Source organism: Prionailurus bengalensis, chromosome A2, assembly GCF_016509475.1.
Source record: "Prionailurus bengalensis isolate Pbe53 chromosome A2, Fcat_Pben_1.1_paternal_pri, whole genome shotgun sequence".
Taxonomy (NCBI): domain Eukaryota; kingdom Metazoa; phylum Chordata; class Mammalia; order Carnivora; family Felidae; genus Prionailurus; species Prionailurus bengalensis.
In genome coordinates this window covers 78,562,420-78,586,164 of record NC_057348.1, presented here as the reverse complement: position 1 = coordinate 78,586,164, position 23,745 = coordinate 78,562,420, and the positions used below count along the sequence as shown (strand labels likewise).

At 43.8% G+C, this 23,745-nt stretch overlaps 1 protein-coding gene across 7 annotated transcripts in view; it reads right to left on the bottom strand.

Annotated features, from left to right (window-relative positions):
- SRPK2 (SRSF protein kinase 2) overlaps positions 1–20,297 on the bottom strand; it is a 256,671-nt gene extending 236,374 nt beyond the window's left edge. For 2 of the 7 annotated variants that reach the window (XM_043588641.1, XM_043588647.1), the window contains exons 1-2: positions 11,548–11,688; positions 11,403–11,457 (exon numbers count right to left, since the gene is read on the bottom strand). In XM_043588641.1, the coding sequence (XP_043444576.1) occupies positions 11,403–11,457; positions 11,548–11,563 (71 nt within the window). In that variant the 5' untranslated portion in view covers positions 11,564–11,688. Of the gene's footprint in view, positions 1–11,402; positions 11,458–11,547; positions 11,738–20,065 lie in introns of those variants that run through there. The other 5 variants (XM_043588645.1, XM_043588652.1, XM_043588649.1 and 2 more) reach the window with 5 other exon arrangements.
- Positions 20,298–23,745: the final 3,448 nt, after the last annotated feature.

Below are 23,745 nucleotides of genomic sequence, written 5' to 3'. Positions count from 1 at the left end.
AAAAAATCAATTTAAAAGGGAGCAAGTAAATTCAACACATTTTTAGAATTATTCCTTAAGCTATATAACCTTATTAATGCTGTACACGAGCCTATTTTTAAAAATTGTTTTAAAAAGCAAGTAAATCATTACATTGTGATAACAGATGTAATTCCATAAAACAAATGAGGAAAAACTAAACAAATGTCTCACTGTTCAGCAAACAGTTACAACCTGGATTAAGTATCTGCTGTGAATGAACTGATAAATATGAACTGACAGTTCAGGTACAGATTCAAGAATGATACAGCTCAGTCTAGACGGAGATAAATATCACGGGCTCTCCCTGTCCTATCTTCACAGCTTGTCCATAAACTTAAGAGTTGCTCTAAAAAATAAAGTTTTGGGGGCGCCTGGGTGGCTCAGTCGGTTAAGCATCCAACTCTTGACTTTGGCTCAGGTCATGATCTCACAGTTCTTGAGACAGAGCCCCGCGCTGGGCTCTGAGCTGACAGCATGGAGCCTGCTTGGGATTCATTCTCATTCTCTCTCTCTGTCCCCCCCCTCCCCCGCCAACATAAATAAACTTAAAAAAATGATTAAAAGAAAGATTTTTAAAGAGAGAGGACTTGTGGTTACTAGACGCAGGGGGTGGAGGAAGGGAGAAGTAGAGGGAGGTGGTCAAATGTACAAACTTCCAGTTATAAAATGAGTAAGTCCCGGGGATATAGCAGGTGTAGCAGGATGACTGTTCAGTACACAGGAACATTAATTAGTTTTCAGCGAAGGAGAAATTACTGATTTTCTTTTCTTTCTCATGGTATCTACACAAGAAGCTGGATGTTAGCTGAGCCTCTTTTGGCCATATTTCACAACATATGTAAATCACACCATCATGCTGTATGCCTTAAACTTACACAGTGATGTGTGTCGATTATTTCTCAGTAAGACCAGGGAAGAAATTCAGTTTTTAAAAATACAGATCATGTGCTCTGGAAAACTACTATCAGATTCAAAAAGCATTTTTTAACACGTTTTAAAACCTTTTTTTGTAAACAGACAAAATGAAGGAGATACTAATAAATCCCCAAAAGCAAGTTCTCGAATACGGCAATTTCAAGATTCTTATAACTTTTTTTTAACAGCTTTATTGTGGTGTAACTGACAAATAAAATTGTATATATTTGAAGCATATATCATGATGATCTGACATACATATTTTTGTAAAATAATTACCACAATCAGGTTAATTAACACATCCTTCACCTTACATATTTACCATTTTTGTGTGTGTGGTCAATCAAAAAGTTTTTTTTTTTTTTAAAGCTTATTTATTTTGAGAGAGAGAAAGTGTGAGCAGGGGAGGGGCAAAGAGAGAGAGAGAGAGACACAGAGAGAGAGAGAGACAAGGAAGCAGGCTCCAGGCTCTGTGCTAACAGCTCAGACAGGGGCTCAACTCACAGACCGTGAGATCATGACCTGAGCTGAAGTCAGATGCTTAACCGACTGAGCCACCCCAATAAAAGGTGTTTCTAATCCAAAACTTGTCAGGTCTCTCTAAATTAATCTACAGAGTCAATTACCTTAAACAAAACAGCAAACACAAACTGAAGGAGGGACTTGGAAATATGATCTTAATGAATAAATACACAAGAATTGCCAAAATAATTCTGAAAATGTGAGTAATGAGGTGTTTATGGGAGAAGTAGGAGGGCTTCTGGCCTACCAAAAAACTGTAAAATGTATTCAAAACTACAGCAATTAAAACAACATGGGAGAAGTCAACACACTCGTGTGGAAATGCAAGAGAACAAGTGCATTCGTCCTTGAGGAAAAATTAAACCAGCAACACCAGAAGTCTCATGGCAGCCAACCTTTACTGCACTTACCAAAGGTCCACAACCCTTGGGGCCACATACTACTGCATTCCAGTTTTTTTAATTTTCCAAAGATAATATGGCACTTATATCATGTATTACATAACATTCCAGCAAGGTCTGGGAACATGTTTTTTTAAAACATGCAGTCTAGGGGTGCCTGGGTGGCTCAGTCAGTTGAGTGTTTGGTTCAGGTCATGATCTCATGGTTCCTGAGTTCAAGGCCCTCGTCAGGCTCTGTACTGACAGCTCGGAGCCTGCTTGGGATCCTTTCTCTCCCTCACTCTTTCTTTCTCTGTCCCTCCCCTGCTCATTCTCTCTCCCTCTCTCTAAATAAACTTTAAAAAAACAAAACATAATATGCAACCTACAGCCTTCCTCATATCAGAGAAAGCCACCAACTTCTGTCCAAAGCAAACCTGCGCTCTGATCCCACCCCCTTCTGTCAACTCAGGGCTTTTGCACCAAAATCCCCCTTGCCAGTATTTTCAACCTCTACACTTCTACTATATCCTTGCTATACCCTTCCATGGGGGGAGGGAAAGATGACCCACTTCTCAAGAACCTCCCTCTCCACCTTCTCTCTTTTACACAAAGAAAGCTTATTCAGAGAGTAATCTTTTAAAAAGAAAAAAAGGACTCTGCTGTCATGTCATCTCATTCACTCATGCAAATTTGCTCCTCTGAAAGCATTGGTCTCTAAGGACTCCCTATATGCCAAAATCAAAGGCCAAGGACTGGGGCTCATCTGACTTGAACTTTTTTGCGGACTGTGATTCTGTTGATGATTCCCTCAGGCTCTGGGAATCACTGTCCGCTGGTTCTCCCCTCTGGCTCCTCCTTTACCACCTGTGGCTTTCCTCTGTTCACACGCAGCACCTTCAACCAATAGCCACCAACAGCTATTCCCAACAACTTCCAGTTCACATCCCCTAACCAGAGCTCTTCCCAGTGCTCTAGCTGCAAACACTGACCAGTATCTCTAACTGGACTCACCCAGACACCCCTAACGGCCTCACCAGAGCCATCATCAGCTTTTCCCAAACCCACTCTGCATTCCCTATCTTGAGGAATGACAACACCATCCACAAATTTTGCTAATTCAGAAATCTGGGATTCATCCTAAACCCTCCCAGCCTGCTTCCACATTAAATTGGACACTAAATCCAATGAATTCTAATTCCTTAATACTCATCAGTCTCCTGAAGTCTCCTCCAATAGCCTCCTAATGGATCTCCTAGTCCACACAGCAGTTAGGGTAATCTTTCTAAAAATCTCAACCTGTGCCTTTTAACAGCTCCCCAGTCCCTTGTTAACTTCCTAAAGACACGTGAGCCCCATTCCTAGCTCACAACGGCCTGCACCCTAGCCTTTCCTACCTGCTTCGCATTCCCGAAATACAAGCATACCATTTACACCTCCACAGGTTTCTACCAACTGCAATGCTGCTTCTACCTGGAAGGTCCTCGCCCCGCCCCCTCTTAGCTTCTGCCTGGAAGGTCCTCACCCCGCCCCCTCTTACCAACTTGGCAAATTACTATTGGCTCTTCAAGATCCAGTTTAACATAACTCTGTGAATCTACTAAAAACTACTGAATTGTACACTTTACGTAGACAAATTGTAAAGAATGTAAATTACATCTCAGGAAAAGTTTCTTAATTTTCTGTAAGAAAAAGAACTCAATTTTTTTTTTAAAGGGCAAAAAACAACAAAGGCACTTCACAAAATAGGAAATTCAAATGACCAATAAGCATGTGAAGAGATGTTCAACACCATCACTTGGAAAAACACAAAAGAGAACCACAGTGAGATATCAATATATACCCATAATAGCCAAAATTAAAAAGAATGACTCTGTCAAGTGTACCAAAGATGTAGAGCAACCGAAACTGTCACACAGTGGGAGAGGAAAGCAGTTCAATCCAACCTATTTCATAAAAGGGGAACCTGGGTGGCTCAGTCAGTTGAGCATCCGACTTCAGCTCAGGTCATGATCTCACGGTGAGTTTGAGGCCTGGCTCAGGCTCACTGCTGTCAGCAGAGCCTGCTTCGGGTTCTCTGTCCCTCTCTCTCTGCCCCTCCCCCACTCATGCTCTCTCTCGCTCGTGCTCTACCTCTCAAAAATGAATAAACATTAAAAAAAAAACGATCTCATAATAAAGCTGGGGGGGAATATTTTTGCCATTACTACTAACACTAAGCATATAGCTATTGTGTAACCTAGCAATCCCACTGCTAGGGTCTATCTCCAGGAGGAATGAATGCAAATGTCCACAAAAGGACATGTGCAAGAATGTTTATAGCTGCTTTATTCATAATGACTAAAAACTGAACAAACAACACTCATCAACAGAATAGACAAGTTACTCGTGGAATATACATCCAAAGGAACACTTCAGAACAGTAACAGTGAACCACTGGTACCTGCAACAACATGGACAAATCTCACAGATGTGTTAAGTGAAAATAAGCCAGACACAAGAGAATATTCTATATGATTTCATTTCAAGAATATATTCTATATGAAGTTCAAGAACAGGCAACTAATCAATAACGATAGAGATCAGCAAAGCGGTTACCTGTGGGTGGCAGGGTATAGACTGGGGAGAGGCTTGAGAAACGTTATGAGGTAAGTATTGGAAGGGTCTGTATCTTGATCTGGGTGGTGGTTATTAGGAATAAAAATACATGTAAAACACATAAAAATACATGTAAAAATCATCAAGCTGTACACTTGGGACTAGTGCACTTTACTACACACACACACATACATGTTATAATTCAATTTTTTTAACTAACAAAAAATGCACAAGTAGACTATAATAGTACTGTATTACATACTTGGAAGAGACTAGAGCATGAATGTTATTGCAACAAAAAAAATTTCACAATTTTCCATGTACCAAATATTCATGCACCTTAAATTTACAGGCTATATGGCAAGAATATCTCAATAATATTGGTGGAAAAGTATGCATAAGTAAAAAGATAATACAGCAACATAATTGGTGGATATACAACTGATGTTTATTTCTTTAAATTTTTCTATACTGTCTTAATTTTCCACCAAGACCATATTACTACTTACTTTTAATCATTTAAAAAAAAAAAAAGCTATTTCAGGGCACCTGGGTGGTTCAGTTAGTTAAGCATCCGACTCAATTTTGGCTCAGGTCATGATCTCACGGTTCATGATGTGAGATCAAGCAGAGCCTGCTTGAGATTCTGTCTCTCCCTCTCTCTGCCCCTTCCCTGCTCACATACTTTCTCTCAAAAATAAATTATCTTTTTAAAAAAGCTCTTTCATTAGAATAACAGTAATGCTAAAAGTAAACAAGATTTCTTCTTAATGCCTTCCTTTACCAATCAATCAAAGCACCAGCACCTACTGGTTATCTGTCCCACAACAGCCTACTGACCATGAGACACAGACATCTCTCCTACTTGCCAGTAAGAATGGGGCTTTATTTATCTTACTCTTCCTAGCATACAACGCACTGCCCAGCTCTAGGAATCTGCTTCTTATATGTTTGTTACGTTGAAGTGTATTGTGGTAAGCAGAAATATTTGCTGAATAAACAATGGGTAACAAAACAAGAACTCAAAAATAAGTGATCACCTTCCCTAGGAGGTATTCCAAGGTCACGGGCTTGTGAGCTCGCATTTATAACACAGGGAAGAGTTGAGGCTTACCTAAGAAAGATATCAACTTGTATGACAGCATTCCTGAATTGTCTCACCTGTGATTTGCTGACCCAGGGCCACCAATCCCATGGCTATCATTTTCGGTGGCAGCCAGAACCCTTACTACGGAGAACAGACAAGCAATAACCGACAGGATTCACCCACCAACAGAAAGTCAAAAGCCTAAAAGATACAGTGCAGAATCCCACCACCAACAGCACACACACAGATCACAGACATGGTGCAGAGGAAAAAAAGACAGACAGAGGGAAAGATATACACAGAGAGAGGGAGAGACCAAGCTGCTAACCTGCTAGGAAGTCCAAGTACAACAGTAAGTTCTCCAGCAATCATTCTCTTAGGTATTTACCCTATAGAAATGGACACACGTTCACATAAAAACCTATGCATGAATGTTCGGCAACTTTACTTTTAAGAATCAAAAACTAAAACTATCCAAACATCCTTAACAGAAGAATGGATAAACTGGTACATTCATGCCATGAAATACTACTAAGCATTAAAAAAGAATGAGCTAGTGATACACCCAACAACATGGATGAGTATCAAGGGCACCATGCCAAGTGAATAAAGTGAATCTCAAACAGTTATGTACTATATAATCCCACCTATACAACAATCTCAAAGTGACAAAACTCTTGCCAGGGGTTAGGGCTAAGGGCAGGGAACAGGAGGGAGTTTCCTTGTGGTAATAAAACACTTCTGCATCCTAATCCTGATGATGACTACACTAATCCACCCAAGTGATCCATCTGAGAGAACAACACACAGAGAATACAAGTAAAAACTGGTGAAATCTTACTTCAGTTAATAGCACTGTGGCAATGTCAAGTCCCTGGGTTTGACAATGTTCTATGATCATGTAAGATATCACCACCAGGGGGAAGCCGGATGAAGGGTACACAGGGAACTTTGCACTATTTCTGCAACTTCCTGGGAGTCTTAGGATTTCAAAAATTGAAAAATTTTAATTTAAAAAAAAGGAGTCAAGGGGTGCCTGGCTGGCTTAGTTGGTAGAGCATGTGACTCATGATCTCAGGGATGTAAGTTCAAGCTCCATCCACATTGGGTATAGAGATTAAAAAAAAACAAAATAGGGGCGCCTGAGTGGCACGGTCGGTTAAGCGTCCGACTTCAGCCAGGTCACGATCTCGCGGTCCGGGGGTTCGGGCCCCGCGTTGGGCTCTGGGCTGATGGCTCAGAGCCTGGAGCCTGTTTCCGATTCTGTGTCTCCCTCTCTCTGCCCCTCCCCTGTTCATGCTTTGTCTCTCTCTGTCCCCCCAAAAAATAAATAAACGTTGGAAAAAAAAATTAAAAAAAAAATAAATGAAATGAAAAATAAATAAAAGTAAAAATAAAATAAAAATGTTTAAGGGAATTAAAAGATAATTTATAGCCAAAATGTGGAAAGAACCTGAATGTCCATCAACAGATGAAGGGATAAATAAAATGTGGTGTATCAATAGAATGAAACAGTATTTAGCAGTATAAAAATATGAAGTACCAATATATGCCTCAACATGGATGAACCTTGAAAACATTATGGTAAGTGAAAAAAAAAAAAAATCAGACACAAGACTGATATATTGTATGACTCCATTTATATGAAATATCTAGAATAGGTAAGTTCAGAGAGACAGAAAACAAAGTAGGAGCAGGGGAGAATGAATTGTGACTGCTAAATAAAGTAAGGGGTTTATTTGGGGGGTGGGGCGGTGCAAATGTTCTGGAATTAATCATTGTGACCACTGCACAACCTTGTGAATATACTAAAAAGCACCAAATTATATATTTTGAAAGATAAACCTTATAGTATGTGAATTATGTATCAATGAAAAAGTTACATGCTTGGGGCACCTGGGTGGCTCAGTAGGTTAAGCTTCTGACTCTTGATTTCAGCTCAGGTCATGATCTTGGGGTTGGTAAGTTCAAGACCCACGTTGGGCTCTGTGCTGACAGTGTGAAGCCTGCCTGGGATTCTCTCTCTCTCCCCCTCTCTCTGCACCCCCTACCCCTCAAAAATAAGCATTAAAAAAAAAAAGTTACATGCAGGAAAAAAAAAATGCATCCTTAAAAATTTTAGACATACATTCATGCCCCAAAGCAACACTATCCCAAGCCACGTGATTTAGCTAATTCTTGAGATTCATGACTGAATGACACTATGATCCTTCCCTGCTGTCTGTTACTCACAAAGCAGCACAATTAATATTCCGCAAACTAAACTCACTGGAACAATCTGACGAGATTAAAATCCTGACTCAGCTAAGTAGAGAAATCTTAATGGTATTCCTGACAACCACAAACTCCAGTTTACTAAAAAGTAGCCTATAGGAACTGGCTCAATTCATAAATGCTCATAGAATTAAACTGAATGAAAATGAATAAAAAGCCAGCTTACCTATACAGGGAGATAATAACAAAAGATCATATTACATCAAGCCAGGCCCATACTGTCACATAATTTAGGTCTGCCAATCATTATATTTACAGTTTGAAATTAGACCTATTACTCCTTCTCCTCTGGAGAAGCAATCAAAAAGCAAAAACAGTGGGCATCAGGAGACCTGGATTGTGGTCCAAACTATGCTAATTGCAGGACTTTAACCTGTCAGGGCTGAATGTATCATGAGGAATTCTTCTCAGACCAGCAGCCTCCTACAGTTCCTTCCATCACTTCTCTCCAGCACCACTGCTGCCACCCTGAACCAAGTCACCCGGGATTCCCAGCTGGACAGAAGGTCAGCTTCCAGTTTCTGCTTCTCCCTGACCCCTAACAATCCGTCCTCCAAACCGACAGCCAGTGCTTTATTTTAAAATTTTTTTTTTCAACGTTTATTTATTTTTGGGACAGAGAGAGACAGAGCATGAATGGGCGAGGGGCAGAGAGAGAGGGAGACACAGAATCGGAAACAGGCTCCAGGCTCTGAGCCATCAGCCCAGAGCCCGACGCGGGGCTCGAACTCGCGGACCGCGAGATCGTGACCTGGCTGATGTCGGACGCTTAACCGACTGCGCCACCCAGGCGCCCCGCCAGTGCTTTATTTTAAAACAGGAACCAGATCTTGTCACTCTCATCTGTAAGCCTCTCAATAGCCGACAGGACAAGGCCCTACCCACTCTCATCCCCCCCCCCCCACCACCACCACCAGCTACCATCTTCTTCCGTGGCACTCCGGTCACCCTGACCCTCAGGTTCCTCCAACATTCCTAGCCCATATATAGAACGGGCTCCCCCCACTCCCCTCCACTCCTCCTCATTCCACTTTCTGCTCAAATGTCGCCTCCTCAGAGACTGAAGTATGGATTCTAGTCCCCGGCTGCCTGTATTCAACTTACCAACGGGGCATGATACTTGTTCATCTGTAAAATGGCAATTAATAACAAGCACCCACCGTATAGTGGCGTCACAAGGAAGAAAAGGCCATAAAGCTATCAGCACAGTGACTGGCACAGTGTTCAAATGTCATCTATCACTATTACTTGAGGCATCCTATCTTATTTTTGTCCCTATCTCTTAGCACTATCTGCAACTGTAATCTTGATTTGTTATCCTCTTTGGGGTTCTCCCCCAATGCCCACTGGTTGTGACCTTCAAGAGCAGCTTTGTTTTATTCAAAGCTCTACCATCATCTCCAAGGAAAGGCATGCAAATACTTGCTGAACATACGAGCGAATAAATCATATCAAGCATTCCTTTAAAATAATGTCTTAATTCAAAGAATTAGGCCCAAAAAATGGCATTTCATTAATCAGTTATGTAATTGGGCTGATCTCCTCTTGTTAATTACCTTGCAGACCAACCAATTCACTTAGCGATGCCTGGGGGCTTCTCCCTCAAATCTTATCACATCGACACAATGGACAATGGAAAGCGCTGGAAGATTAATTCGTGAGAGTAACAATTGAATACTGTGGCTATACACTAACTCTTTATAAACGTATCACATAAATCCAAACTGCAGCACACCAAAAAAGGCTCTTGGCCATTAGGAAAGTCATACCCTGAAATATGAAAATATGAAACACATGGTGACTTACCTAAAACTGCTTTTCTACATGTATGCCCACACATAACATACACATGTATGTTACATACATATGTACACACACACAGCCATTCCCAAAACTAGGGACATGATTTTTTCAATTCCTTTTTACCTTTCTAGACATAATGCACTCTGCGATAAATGCTTTAAATTTAAAGTTGGTTTTAAAACCCAATACTCAAGTTCCTAAATATTAGTTCTCCTTACTCATAGGCTAATCTTCTGTCATTCCAAGGAAATCGCAAATTTAAGGCTCTGACTTGAAAGCGAGCATTAATCTTTTTAAAGCATCTCGAAACTACCGTATCCACCCCGATTTAATATCTTAAGAATCTACTATCCGATTTAACCCACCAATTTCTCAAGTCCTTAATAAATACTTTTCCTGTCACTCTAGTTTGTGTGTGTGTGTGTGTGTGTGTGTGTGTTTACGAAAGGCATTATTATATCAAGATCCACATTTTGAGAAACCCTGAAAATACTTTTCAAGTTATATTCCATCTGGAGTGAACGAAAATCGTGTCCTGATATACCAACCACCGCGTTCGCAGCGCCTCAGGCAGTTTTTATAGATGCCACCAAAGGGTATGAAATTCACTAGTCTGAGACCCAGGCGGGGCGGGAAGGGGGGAGGCCCAAGAATGCTGCAAGGTAGTCCCCCAAAGGAAACAAAAACAAGAAATGTCTCGTGATGTTCAAGAAGGATCACGGTCTACCATTCCCTACAGTAGGGCAAAAATACCAGAGAGCCTTGCTTGCTCAAAAGGAAGAGTGAAGCCACAAATCTAGAAGGAGTAAAGCTGTGGAACGCTGCTAGGTTCTGAGGATTAAGAAACGGGAAGGAGCGACGCGGCGGCGCTCTGCGGTCTTGGAGCAGCTCTCCAGGAAAGCCTCATCTCGGGGCGCCGGCCGCTCCCACTCCGGTCCGCGGCCAGGCTGGAGGTGGCCGCCGGCTGGCACGTTTTAAATACCACCACCCCATTCATCAACGCCCCGGCACAATGAGGGCCGGGGAGCCGCGCCCGGGACCGCCCGCGCACACGCCCACCGGCCCCCGCGCAGCCCGCGACCCGGGCGCAGCCGCCGCGAAGCAAAGTGACGCTCGGCCCGAGCAGAAAGTTTCGAATAAAAAACCCGAGCGCCGAAACGCACAGGTCTCTGGGCTGAACTCGCGCCAGGAACACGCCCCAGGCAAACCACTTGACAACCAGCTCGGGTTTTCGGCAGAAAAGGCCGAGAGGCGGGGGCCTGGGAGGAAGAGAAGGCCGGCCACACACACACACACACACACACACACACACACACACACACACACATACACACACACGCACACTCACTTTCTCGCACACTCGGCTCCTCTTCCTCGAGGGCCGCCGCGTCCAGGTGCGAGCCACGCAGCAGCCTCACGCCCGCACACGGCGCGGCAGGGCCAGGGAGACGGACGCCAGCGCCCCTCCCGGGAAGCGCCCGCGACCCCCGGGCCAGCGCGGCGCGCAGGGAGGGTGCGCACGCTCACCACCCCACCCCCTACCCCACCCCGCCCACGGCCACCCCGGGCCCGGGGGTCCGGGGATGCTCGGCGGGCCGGCCGCGGGCTCGCACGCGCCCCTCCCCCGCCCGCCCGCCCCTCCCCCCGGGCCGCCCGCAGGGCGCGCAGGAGGCGAGCGCCGGCGTCCCAGGGGATCAGCCCTCGGCCCGGGGGGGATCCGGGCAACTTTCCCCTCCGTGGTCGCGGGCTGCCCTGGACCGTACGGGGGCAGGGGCCCCGGGTCTAGCGCGACGTGGACTCACTTTTTCGGATGTTTCTCTCTTTTCGGCCTCCGCTTTCGGGCCTGAATGGCCAGCACTGGGGAAAGAGAAGACACACATTAACGGTCGGGCCGGTCGGCCTGCGGGGCCGCGTGGCGGGGAGGAGGGGACGCCGCGGGCCACTCACCTTTCCGGGAGCTCATCCCGACGCGGCGGAAGGGGGGCGGGGGGCTTCGCGGCGGCGGCGGCGGCGACGCGGGAGCCGAGCCGAGCCGAGCCGGGCTGCAGCCTCCACTCGCTCCGCCAGCCGGGAGGAGGCGGGAACCGCGCCTGCGCCGCCGCCGCAGCCGCCGCTCCCGCGGGGGGCCCAGCGAGACCCGCCCCCGGCCGGCCCCGCCCCCGCCCCGCCCCCACCCGCCCGGTGGGGTCCGGACCCCCACGCCGAGCCCTCCTGCGCACCCCGCACCCACCCGCCTGCCTCACCTGTGCAGAAGTGACCCCCCCCCCGCGACCACCGCCACTCCCGCCCACGGCGTCCCCAGCCCCAGCCTGCGGCCGGGGCCTCCGCCTCTTGAGCCCCCGCAGCCGGCCCAGGCCTCCCGCCTCTCTCGGGTACCCGGCCCGCGCGACCCTCCCTCTCCAGCCACAGCCTCTCTCCTACGCACCCCGGCCGGTCGCGCCACCCGCCTCTCCATGCGCCCTTCCTTGGCCGGCGCCTCCGCGGGTCTCACACCACCTCTCTTCGCGCGGCCTCTTCTCCCCCTTTGCACCTCTACATCCTTGCATCCCCATGAGCGCCGCTTCCTCGTCTCTGGCGGGTGTGGAAAGGGCACAGGACCAAGAGCGGGGAGACCTGGGTCCTTCACCAGCTGTGTGACCTTGGAAAAGTCATCTTATCTCTCACCTTTACTTACCCCCCAGGATTGTTTGAGTTTAATGAGGGAAAAGATGCAAATTGCATGGAAAGTAGGACGAAGTTTTTGCACCTGAATTAAAGCCCAGCTCAGAAAACACCAAGTGTCTAACAATTTAACACAACAAGCCCACCAAACAGTTATTGTCTACATCTTACAACGAGGAAATTGACCCCTAAAGAAGTTGAACAGTTTGCCCAGCGATGATGATTCAAATGTAGGCCTAGTTGACTGCAAAGACTTTCCAAAGTCTTATTAGGGAGCTATCATGCTCCCTAATAAAGATAGGAATCAAGGTGATAGCAGGACAGAATGATAACTGCAGTGTTCCTTTGTTTGTTTATATAATTATAATGTTTTGGAAAGGTATCCATCCCGACCATTTACTCTCTTTGGTTGTCCAACTGTACTCGTAACTCATAAAAGGATCTAGTCTTATTCTGAAGATGGCAAACTCAACAGAACCCGGACAGCGCTGCTTAGACACCACGAACCTTTCACTTTCTCAGCTTTTTTTGTTTTGTTTTTATTTTAATCACGTGGTGCTCATCGCCACAAGTGCACCTGTTAATCCTAACCCCCATCACCTACTTCAGCCATCCTCCCACCCACCTCCTTCTGCTGACCATCAGTTTGTCCTCTATAGATAAGTACGTTCTCAACTTTTATTTCTGAAACTATCAACCCTACAGAAAAGTTAAGAGAAAAATATAATGAACACCCATATTAACCCACATTCGCCAATTTTTAACACTTCATCACATTTGCATTCCCTGTATGTGTGCATGTGTAGTTTTCTTTGTTTTGTTTTTGCGGAATCACTCAAGTTTTCGCAAAAAATGTTACCCTCTACCCTTGGAATTTCAGTAAGTATTTACTAAGAACAAAGATATTTTACATCAGTGAAATTCCATGATCTTAACAAGAAAATTTAATATTAATATAATACTACTATCTGCAATATACAGAGGCCATATTCAAATTTTCAAAATGTCCCTTTTAGCAGGCTTTCTTCCAATGCAAGATACAATCAAAAATCATGCATTACATTTAATTGTCATGTCTTTTTAAACTCCTTTAGTCTAGAATAATCCCTGGTTGTTGGGTTGTTGTTGTTTTTTTTTCTTTTATAGCATTGACTTTTTTTTTTTAAGAATCCAATTCTACTTTTCTACAGGACATTTCTCTGTTTCCACTCTGTTCCCTATTAGATTCAAATGAAATAATTTTGTCAGGTACACTATATGGATGATATTGTGTCCATCTTCAGTATGTTGGAGCAGGAGGGAAATGATGTCAGTTTGTTCCATTATTAGTGATGTTACATGTAATCATTTTTCTATGGTAAAGGTAGCTTTTTTTCTTTTCTACCTAGAAAAGTAGCCTATGGGGGCACCTGGGCACCCAGTCAGTTGAGCATCAGTCTCAATTTTGGCTCAGGTCATGATCCTAGGGTCTTGGGATCAAGCCCTGTGTCAGGCTTTGCACTGAGCAGGAAGCCTCCTTGGAATTCTCTCTCTCTCTCTCTCTCTCTCTCTCTCTCTACCTCTACCTCTACCTCTATCTCTAACTCTATCTCTTCCCCCCTCTGTCCCTCCCCCCCACTCAAAAATAAAAAAAAGAAAGAAAGAAAAGCAGTCTATGTAAAAAATTGGTAAAGGACTTGAATATATGTTTCTCCAAAGATACACAAAATGGCCAACAAGTACATGAAAAGAAGCTCAACAACATTAGAGAAATGCAAAGCAAAGCCACAATAAGATACCACTTCGCACGTACTAGAATGACCATATTCCTTTTTTTTTTCAAAAAAATTTTTTTACGTTTATTTATTTTTGAGACAGAGAGAGACAGAGCATGAACAGGGGAGGGTCAGAGAGAGAGAGGGAGACACAGAATCTGAAACAAGCTCCAGGCTCTGAGCAGTCAGCACAGAGCCCGACGCGGGGCTTGAACTCACGGACTACGAGATCATGACCTGAGCCGAAGTCAGACGCTTAACCAACGGAGCCACCCAGGTGCCCCCATATTCCTTTTTTAAATGGCACATAAATGTTGGCAAAGATATAGAGATACTGGAACGCTTGTACATTGCTGGTGGGAATGTAAAATGGTGCAATCATTGTGGAAAACAGCCCCACAGTTCCTCAAAAAGCTAAACATAGAATTATCACCCCTAGGTAGACATCCAAAATAAATACAAACAGGTACTCCAATCCTTGTACACAAATGTACGTGGCAGTACTAATCACAGTAGCCAAAAGGTTAGAAACAACCCAAATACCCATCAGCATATGAATGGATAAACCAATTGTGTTTCAGACGTACAATGAAATATTTTTCAGCCCATTAAAAGAACCACGAAGAAAAAGAAGGAAAGAATGAAAACGAATGATACATGCTACAATGTAGATGAACCTCAAAACATTATGCCAAGTGAAAGAAGCCAGACACAAATGGACTGTTTCATATTGTATAATGCCATTTATATGAAAACATCCAGCATAAGCAAATCCAAAGAAAGCAGATTGGTGGTGGCTAGTGGCCGGGTGGAGGAGGGGAAATGAGGAACAACCAGCTACACGGGTACAGGTTTTCTTTTGTAGTGATGAAAACGTTTTGGAGCTGGAAAGAGGTGTATTGCACAATTACAATATTGTAAACATGCTAAATGAATTGTGCACTCTAAAATTGTTAAGACCGTGGGGCACCTGGATGGCTCAGTCAGTTAAGCGTCCAGCTTTGGTTCAGGTCACGATCTCACTGTTCACGGGTTCGAGTCCTGCATCAGGGTCTGTGCTGACGGCTCAGAGCCTGGAGCCTGCTTTGGATTCTGTGTCTCCCTCTCTCTTTGCCTCTCCCCCACTCGTGCTCTCTCTCTCTCTCTCTCTCTCTCTCAAAAATAAATAAACATTAACAAGATTTAAAAACTTAAAAAATAAAATTGTTAACTTCATGCTATGTGAATTTCATCTCAATTAAAAAAAAAAATTCTGGGGGCGCCTGGGTGGCGCAGTCGATTAAGCGTCTGACTTCAGCCAGGTCACGATCTCGCGGTCCGTGAGTTCGAGCCCCGCGTCAGGCTCTGGGCTGATGGCTCAGAGCCTGGAGCCTGTTTCCGATTCTGTGTCTCCCTCTCTCTCTGCCCCTCCCCCGTTCATGCTCTGTCTCTCTCTGTCCCCCAAAAAATAAATAAACGTCGAAAAAAAAATAAAAAAAAAAAATTCTGTAGCACTTGGGTGGCTCAGTTGTTTAAGCATCTGACTTCAGCTCAGGTCACAGATTCATGGGTTTGAGCCTCACTTTGGGCTCTGTGCTGACAGCTTGGAACCTGCTTCAGATTCTGTGTCTCCCTCTCTCTTTCTACCCCTCCCTCACTCATGCATGCACACGCTATCTCTCTCTCTCTCAAAAATAAATAAAAATAAACATTAGAAACAAAATTCTGTGAGGGTAATGCTTTGAGACTGAGTGTCCTTCCTCAAGAATCTTTCACACTGTGGGTTAGCATCCAGTGATGATGCTTGCCTGGATCAATTATTATTATAGTGGTGGTAGAATATTGATATTATAATCCTAACATTCCATCTGTTCCATCTATATTAATTAGGTGACAGTCTTCTCTAAGGAAGACCTTTCATTTCTCCTGCCACTCCTTTGTTCTCTGTTTTCAGCTTGTTCTCTTTGTTTTGTCAACTGACAGTTGACAGTAATTACTGTCACTTTGATTTTTGATCTTGAATTGTTCCATATTTGACCACAAAAGACACTTCCAACTTGCAGTGTCCTTTGGACATGACCCCATGGGTTTTTGAGCACCTCTTTACTTTCTGGCATGTTCCAGGAAACCTTGTCCTTTCCCTGACCTGATCTCAGAAACATCATGAGTCCAGTCGTAGCTCCTTCTAGAAGGTGATTAAAAGCTTTGAAGCCAAAGAAATGTGAGTTTGAAACCAGTTTCTTTCATTATTTTTCACAGCTTTATTGAGATATAATTCACATACCATACAATTCACCCACTTAAAGTGCAAAATTTAATAGTTTTTAATACATTCACATCCACAACTAATTTTAAACATTTAAAACTAACAATCTAATTTTAAAATATTTTTGTCACCCCTAAAAGAAACGCCATACCCATTAGCAGTCACTCCCCATTTCCCCCAACCTTCCCTGCCCAAGCCTTGGACAAGCACTAATCTCCTTTCTCTCTCTATAGACTTGCTTGTTCCAAACAGATCATATAAATGAAATCATATAATATGTGTCCTTTTGTGACTGGTTTTTTTCACTTACCTCAATGTTGAAACCAATTTCTGCTACTTAATTTCTGCATAACCTGGGACAAGTTACCTAATTACAACATCTGGAAAATGGTAATCATATTAATACCAATCCTCCTGGGTCAATATGATAATCAACTAACATAAGTAACTATTCAGTACACGGTAATTATCATTAACATTACATGGGAGGCACATACCCAATCTCTTTGCTAGATCTTTTGCATTCATTTGTTCAACAAATAATTACCAAATACCTATTATGTAGCATTGTTCTAGGTACTGAATCTACAGCAGTGAACAAAGCACACAAAGATCTCCCTGCCCACATGGAGCTCACATTCTATTGCCAGAAGCAGAAAATAAACAAAATAAACATGGGAATTGTAGATTATGATTACTAGATGGCCATACCATCTATGAAAAGAAAAAAAAAACTGAAAAACAAACACCAACCTTTTGAGACTCAAGAAAAGTCTCACTGAAAAGCTAAGAATGAAAGGCCTCAAGGTGATCTTGTCAATCTTTTTACTTCTATAAATTAGGAGAGAAGTATATTTGCCACCTAGAGTATTTGTGAATTGCTTTGAATTTATTGAATTAAAATACACCAACCAAATTATCAATAAACAATTTACACTTTCTGCTTACAGAAACAATTTCTGCTTACAGAAAGAATGATAGATTATAAACCTAGTCTGTGCAAATTTAAAAATGAAACATTTCAGGGCGCATGGCTGATGCAGTGCATACAGAGCATGTGAGAATCTCAGGGTCAGTGGCAAGTTCAAGCCCCACAGTGGGTACAGAGCCTACTGAAAAGAAAAAATTAAAACAACTAAAAATTTATTTGATATGCATCATAGTTTCAAATAACATTTTAAAGGAAATCAGGGGCACCTGGGTGGCTCAGTTGGTTGAGCGTCTGACTCTTGATTTTGGCTCAGGTCGTGATCCAAGGGTCATGGAATGGAGCCCCACATCAGGCTCCATGCCGAAGATTCTCTCTCACTCCCTCTGCCCCTCTCCCCTGCTCACTCTCTCCCCCAAAAATATAAAAAAATTTTTTTTAATTTAAAAATAAATAATTTTAAAGGACAAAAGAAACAAAGAGAATAAAAGTGTTTTTTGTATATGTTTTATTCTTAGTTTTTTTTTTTAATTTTTTAAGTGTTTATTATTTTTGAGAGAGAGAGACAGAGACAGAGCACAAGCAGGGGATGGGCAGAAAGTGAGGGAGATACAGAATCTGAAGCAGGCTCCAGGTTCTGAGCTGTCAGCACAGAGCCCGACACGGGGCTCGAACCCATGTAATGTGAGATCTTGACTAGAGCTGAAGTTGGACGCTTAACTGACTGAGCCACGCAGGCGCCCCAGGTTTTTTTTGTTGTTGTTGTTTTTTTCTCAAGTAAGATCATTGTGGGTCTCAAACTCACAATCCTGAGAGTACAAATTTAATTATTTTATTCTACCAATATTTATTGCTAATAAAAATAATCATAAGGATATTACAATTAAGAAGGGGAAGTATTAGAACTGGATATATCTTAGGGGCACCTGGGTGGCTCCATCAGTTGAGCAACCTTTTTTTTTTTTTAACGTTTTATTTATTTTTGAGACAGAGCATGAATGGGGGAGGGGCAAAGAGAGAGGGAGACACAGAATCAGAATCAGGCTCCAGGCTCTGAGCCATCAGCACAGAGCCCAAGGCGGGGCTCGAACTGACGGGACCGCGAGATCGTTACCTGAGCTGAAGTTGGACGCTTAACCAACTGAGCTACCCGGGCGCCTCAAGAAACCAACTCTTAGTTTCCACTAAGTTCATGATCCCAGGGTCATTGGATGAGACCCCATGTCTGGCTCTGCACTAGAAGTGGACCCTACTTAAGATTCTCCCTCTCCTGGGTGCCTGGGTGGCTCAGTCGGTTGGGCGGCCGACTTCAGCTCAGGTCATGATGTCACTGCTCGTGAATTCGAGCTCCGCTTCGGGCTCTGTGCTGACACCTCTGAGCCTGGAAGCTGCTTCGGATTCTGTGTCTCCGATCTCTCTCTGCCCCTCCCCTGCTCGAAGCTCTGTCTCTCTCTGTCTCCCAAATATAAAAAATAAAAAACATTAAAAAATAAAATAAAATAGATTCTCCCTCCTCCTATGGGGTGCCTGGGTGGCTCAGTGAAGCGTCTGACTTCAGCTCAGGTCAAGATCTCAGCTTACGGGTTTGAGCCCTGCATCAGGCCCTGTGCTGACAGCTCGGAGCCTGGAGCCTGCTTCAGATTCTGTGTCTCCTTCTCTCTCTGCCCCTCCCCTTCTCGTGCTCTGTCTCTCTTAAAAATAAACATTTTTTTTTTTAATTTTAAAAAAGATTCTCCCTCTCCCTCTCTCTGCCTCTGCCCTGCTAGCGTGCACACACACACATACACTCTCTCTCTCAAAGAGAAAAAGGAAAAAAAAAAACAAAAAACAAAAAAACAACTGGATATATTTTTTTCTCTGTGCTGTCCAAAAGTAGTGAAAAGGAAAATACATATGCATTTTTCCCCAGCCAAGTACAACAGAATTCAAGATGAACATATCATATTAATTTTTACTAAATATAAGAGAAAATTACAGAATGCTGTAAACCCAATTACACACTAATGTTTCCAAGTAGAGCTACTAAATCATACTGTATCTTAGAAGGTATATTTAGTATGTCATTGAATTGGAAACAGACTTGAGAGCTCATATAATCCACCTTCCTTCAGGCCTTTAGTAGATGAGAACCTAGCCTTTTTCCAAAGGCTTTCTAACGCTTTTACATTTCTAGGAAAGTTTCCTTGTATCTAATTTATACTTTCTAGTATGAAGCTTAAGCATGTCTCTTTTTTTTCTGTGTCCTTTCTTTTTTTTTTTCCTTTTTTTTTTTTAATTTTTGAGACAGAGAGAAACAGAGCGTGAGTGGGGGAGGGGCAGAGAGAGAGAGGGGGAGACACAGAATCAGAAGCAGGCTCCAGGTTCTGAGCTGTCAGCACAAAGCCGACATGGGGCTTGAACCCACGAACCGTGAGATCATGACCTGAGCTGAAGTTGGACACTTAACCAACTGAGCCACCCAGGCACCCCAAGCCTGTTTCTTATTATTTCATTACAGCATATTTCTCAGTGACATTAGTACCACTAAAGCAGCAATTTCACCCAGAAGTTAGTGCAGAGTAATAGAGCCAGACTGGCACAGTTGAAACCCTAGTTTTATCATTCACTATCTTGGTAACGTTGGGCAAGTTACTCACATTCTCTGTGCCTCAGCTTCCTGATCCAAAAAATGGGGATAGTATTAACTACCTTATATATTTGTTGTGAGGATTCAATGAGTTATTTCACATAAAATGTTTAGAGAGGGATCTAATTGTTCAATAAATATTAGCTGTACTTATATATATGCACATTAAGACATGCATTGCTAATCTATTGCTGCATGACAAATTTCTCCCAAATTTAGCAAATGAAAACAACAAACGTTTATTATCTCACGATTTCTGTGGTCCAGGACTTTGGGAGCAGTTCAGCTGGAAAGTGAAGTTGTCACTGGAGGCCGCCGTCATCTGGAGGCTGGAGGAAGGCTGAGAGATCTGTTACCAAGATGGCTCACTCACATGGCTGTTAGCAGGGGGTCTCAGATCCTCACTGGCTGTTTCAGGGAGACCTCACTTCCTCCCCCTGATCTTTCCATAGGGCTGGCTTGAGTGTCTGGCTTCCCCTGGAGAGCAAGGAAGAAACTTGACTGCCTTTTGTGACCTACCCTCAGAAGTCACAATCCATCATTTTCACTACATTCTATTCCTGAGATGCAAGTACAGCACATGCTTAGAGGAGGGGCCTGAGAGCATTTCTTGAAGGGAAGCCGAACGGACTATGTGGACATATTCTTTAAACCACCACCAGGGGTCATTCCGTCTTTCTTTTACTGCCTCTGATTTGCAAGTGAGCATCCTTATAGACCCCTCATTTGGCCATTGTCTGAAGAGTAGAAATGAGAGAATTCTCAGTCCAACACTCAGACTAAGGAAAAGGGAAGGTTGACTAGATTATCTACAGAACATCATCAATAGTAATAAATTTGTCATAAATGAAATGCCTACTGTATATAAGACTCTTACATAAGCCAGTGAAAAATGACGCCTGGGGGCGCCTGGGTGGCTCAATCGGTTAAGCAACTGACTTCGGCTCAGGTCATGATCTCGCAGTCCGTGGGTTCGAGCCCAGTGTCGGGTTCTGTGCTGACAGCTCGGAGCCTGGAGCCTGCTTCAGATTCTGCATCTTCCTCTCTCTGTTCCTCCCCTGCTCATTCTCTGTCTCTCTCTATCTCTCAAAAATAAACGTTAAAAAAAAATTAAAAAAAAAAAGAAAAGAAAAATGACTCCTGAAGATCTGCCAGGGCTGTGTTAGTAGGGATTTAGAATATTGACCAATATGGGGGCGCCTGGGTTGCTCAGCTGGTTAAGCATCTGACTCTTGATTTCGGCTCAGGTCATGATCTCACGGTTCGTGAGACTGAGCCCTGTGTCTGACTCCAAGATGACAACACAGAGCCTACTTGGGATTCTCCCTCCCTCTCTCTCTGACCCTCCCCTGTTCACGCTCTGTCTCTCAAAAATAAATAAACATCAAAAAGAAAAAGAAAAAGAATATTGACCAATATGCCAGCACATATATAAACAGATTCAATGGTCTGGCCATAATAAACTATGCTGAACTCTCCCACCACGGGCTCCACTCCTTTCAAGCATTTGGACATGAATACAGCCATGATCGAATACTTGTTTGTCAAATACATGAACTCTCTGACTGTAAGAATTTTGTTTTCCATTTTATTGTAACTGATTTTAAAATCCAATATAAAATCTAATGTAAAAACAAATTGAACATAATTTTTCTCACAGTTCAACATGAATTCTGTTCTAGCATAATTCACATTCAGTTCTTCAAGAATGTGTGACTCTGAGTATGAGTACAGAGATAAAATACACTGTATCAATAAAAAACGGCTTTATAGTCAGTGCGCCTGGCTGACTCAGTCAGTGGAACATGTGACTCTTGATCTCTGGGTCAAGAGTTCAAGTCCCATGTTGGGAGTAGAGACTACTTAAAAATAAAATCTTTTTAAAAATCCCTTCTTAAAAAAAATTATTTTGAGAGAGAGAAGGAGAATGCAAGCAGGGGAGGGCCAGAGAGAGGGTTAGAGAGAGAAATCTAAGCAAGCTCTGCACTGTCAGGGCAGAGCCCAACATGGGGCTTGAACTCCCAAACTGTGAGATCATGACTTAGCGGAAATCAAGAGTCCAATGCTTAACTGACTGAGCCACCTAGGTGCCCCAAAAATAAAATCTTAAAAAAACAAACAAACAAACACAGCTTGATAGGTCTTCATGATTATAGTATTCAGTTGTATTTGTTTTTTAAACTTTCGGGGCGCCTGGGTGGCACAGTCGGTTAAGCGTCCGACTTCAGCCAGGTCACGATCTCGCGGTCCGTGAGTTCGAGCCCCGCGTCAGGCTCTGGGCTGATGGCTCAGAGCCTGGAGCCTGTTTCTGATTCTGTGTCTCCCTCTCTCTCTGCCCCTCCCCCGTTCATGCTCTGTCTCTCTCTGTCCCAAAAATAAATAAACGTTGAAAAAAAAATAATAATAAAAAAAAAGTTTGTTAAACTTTCTATTGTTACATTATATACATGTAGAAATATGCATAAATCACAAGGGTACAATAAAAACATCTGTGTTTTAGGGGCGCCTGGGTGGCTCAGCTGGCTAAGCATCTGACTTTGGTTTAGGTCATGACCTTTTGGTTGGGGTTCGAGCTCTGCATTGGGCTCTCTGCTGTCCGCGTGGGGCCTGGCTCCCCCTCTCTCTGCCCCTCCCCCCACTCATGTTTTCTATCTGCCTCAAAAATACATAAAAACATCAAAAAAATTTTTTAATGTTGAACATTCCCATTACCTCATGAAAGCTCCCCTCATTCCTCTTCAGTCACCACTCCCATCCAGGTAACCTCTATTCTAACTTCTAACATTGCCAATTAATGCTGCCTGGTTTTTAGGTTTACGGCAATAAAATCAGACACTAGGCCTTTGCATCTGGTTTCTTTTGCTTAGCATGATGTTTGTGAGACCGAGCTGTGTGTTGTATGTAATACTTTCATTGCTGTATAGTGTGCCATTGTGTGAATATACCACTTGTTTTTTTATATCCACTGGCACCATTATTTTTTTAACTTTTTAAATGTTTTATTTATTTTTGAGACAGAGACAGAGCATGAGAGAGGGTGGGGCAGAGAGACAGGGAGACACAGAATCCGAAACAGGCTCCAGGCTCTAAGCCGTCAGTCAGCACAGACCCGCCTGACGCGGGGTTGGAACCCACAAGCTGTGAGACCATGACCTGTGCCAAAGTCGGACTCTTAACCAACTGAGCCACCCAGGCATCCCGTTTTTTTAAAGATTTTATTTTAAGTAATCTCTGCAGCCAACATGGGGCTTGAACTCACAACCTCAAGATCACAAGTCGCATGCTCTACGGACTGAGCCAGCCAGGCGCCCCCACTGGTGACATTTATTAAACTATGTATCTTGGGGCGCCTTGGTGTTTCAGTTGGTTAAGCATCCAACTGTTGATTTCGGCTCAGGTCATGATCTCACTGTTTGCGGGTTCGAGCCCCATGTGGGGCTATTGAGCTGACAGCCCAGAGCCTCCTTGCGATTCTCTCTCCCTCCCTCTCTCTCTGCTCCTCCTCTTCACATGTGCCCTCTTTCTCAAAATAAATAAACATGAAACAACAACAACAACAACTACTGTGTCTTAACCCCAAATCTGCCCTTCTACTCTCAGGCGTGTAATGAGGCAGTTCTGACTCAGCCAAGGGGCTACAATTAGTTCTGCCTGTTGGGGGCGCTAGAGGGAGGCTGGAGGCTGGAGGACTTGCTCTTTCCTGTTGGCTGGCGGTCCTGTCAGCATCACCTCTTCACAGCAGGAGTTGTTTCCAGTGTCAGGTTTTATGGTACTCCTCAGACCAGCCTGTCCTGGTAGAATGAACAACCCAGACAGTTCCCTCTCCTCAGACCTCTGGGTCCCAGCTCCCTCCTCTGAGCTTCTGAGGCACCTCAGCTCTGCACTCTGTTCCCTAACCGCCCCCCACCCCCGCCCGGGGAGATGGGGAACA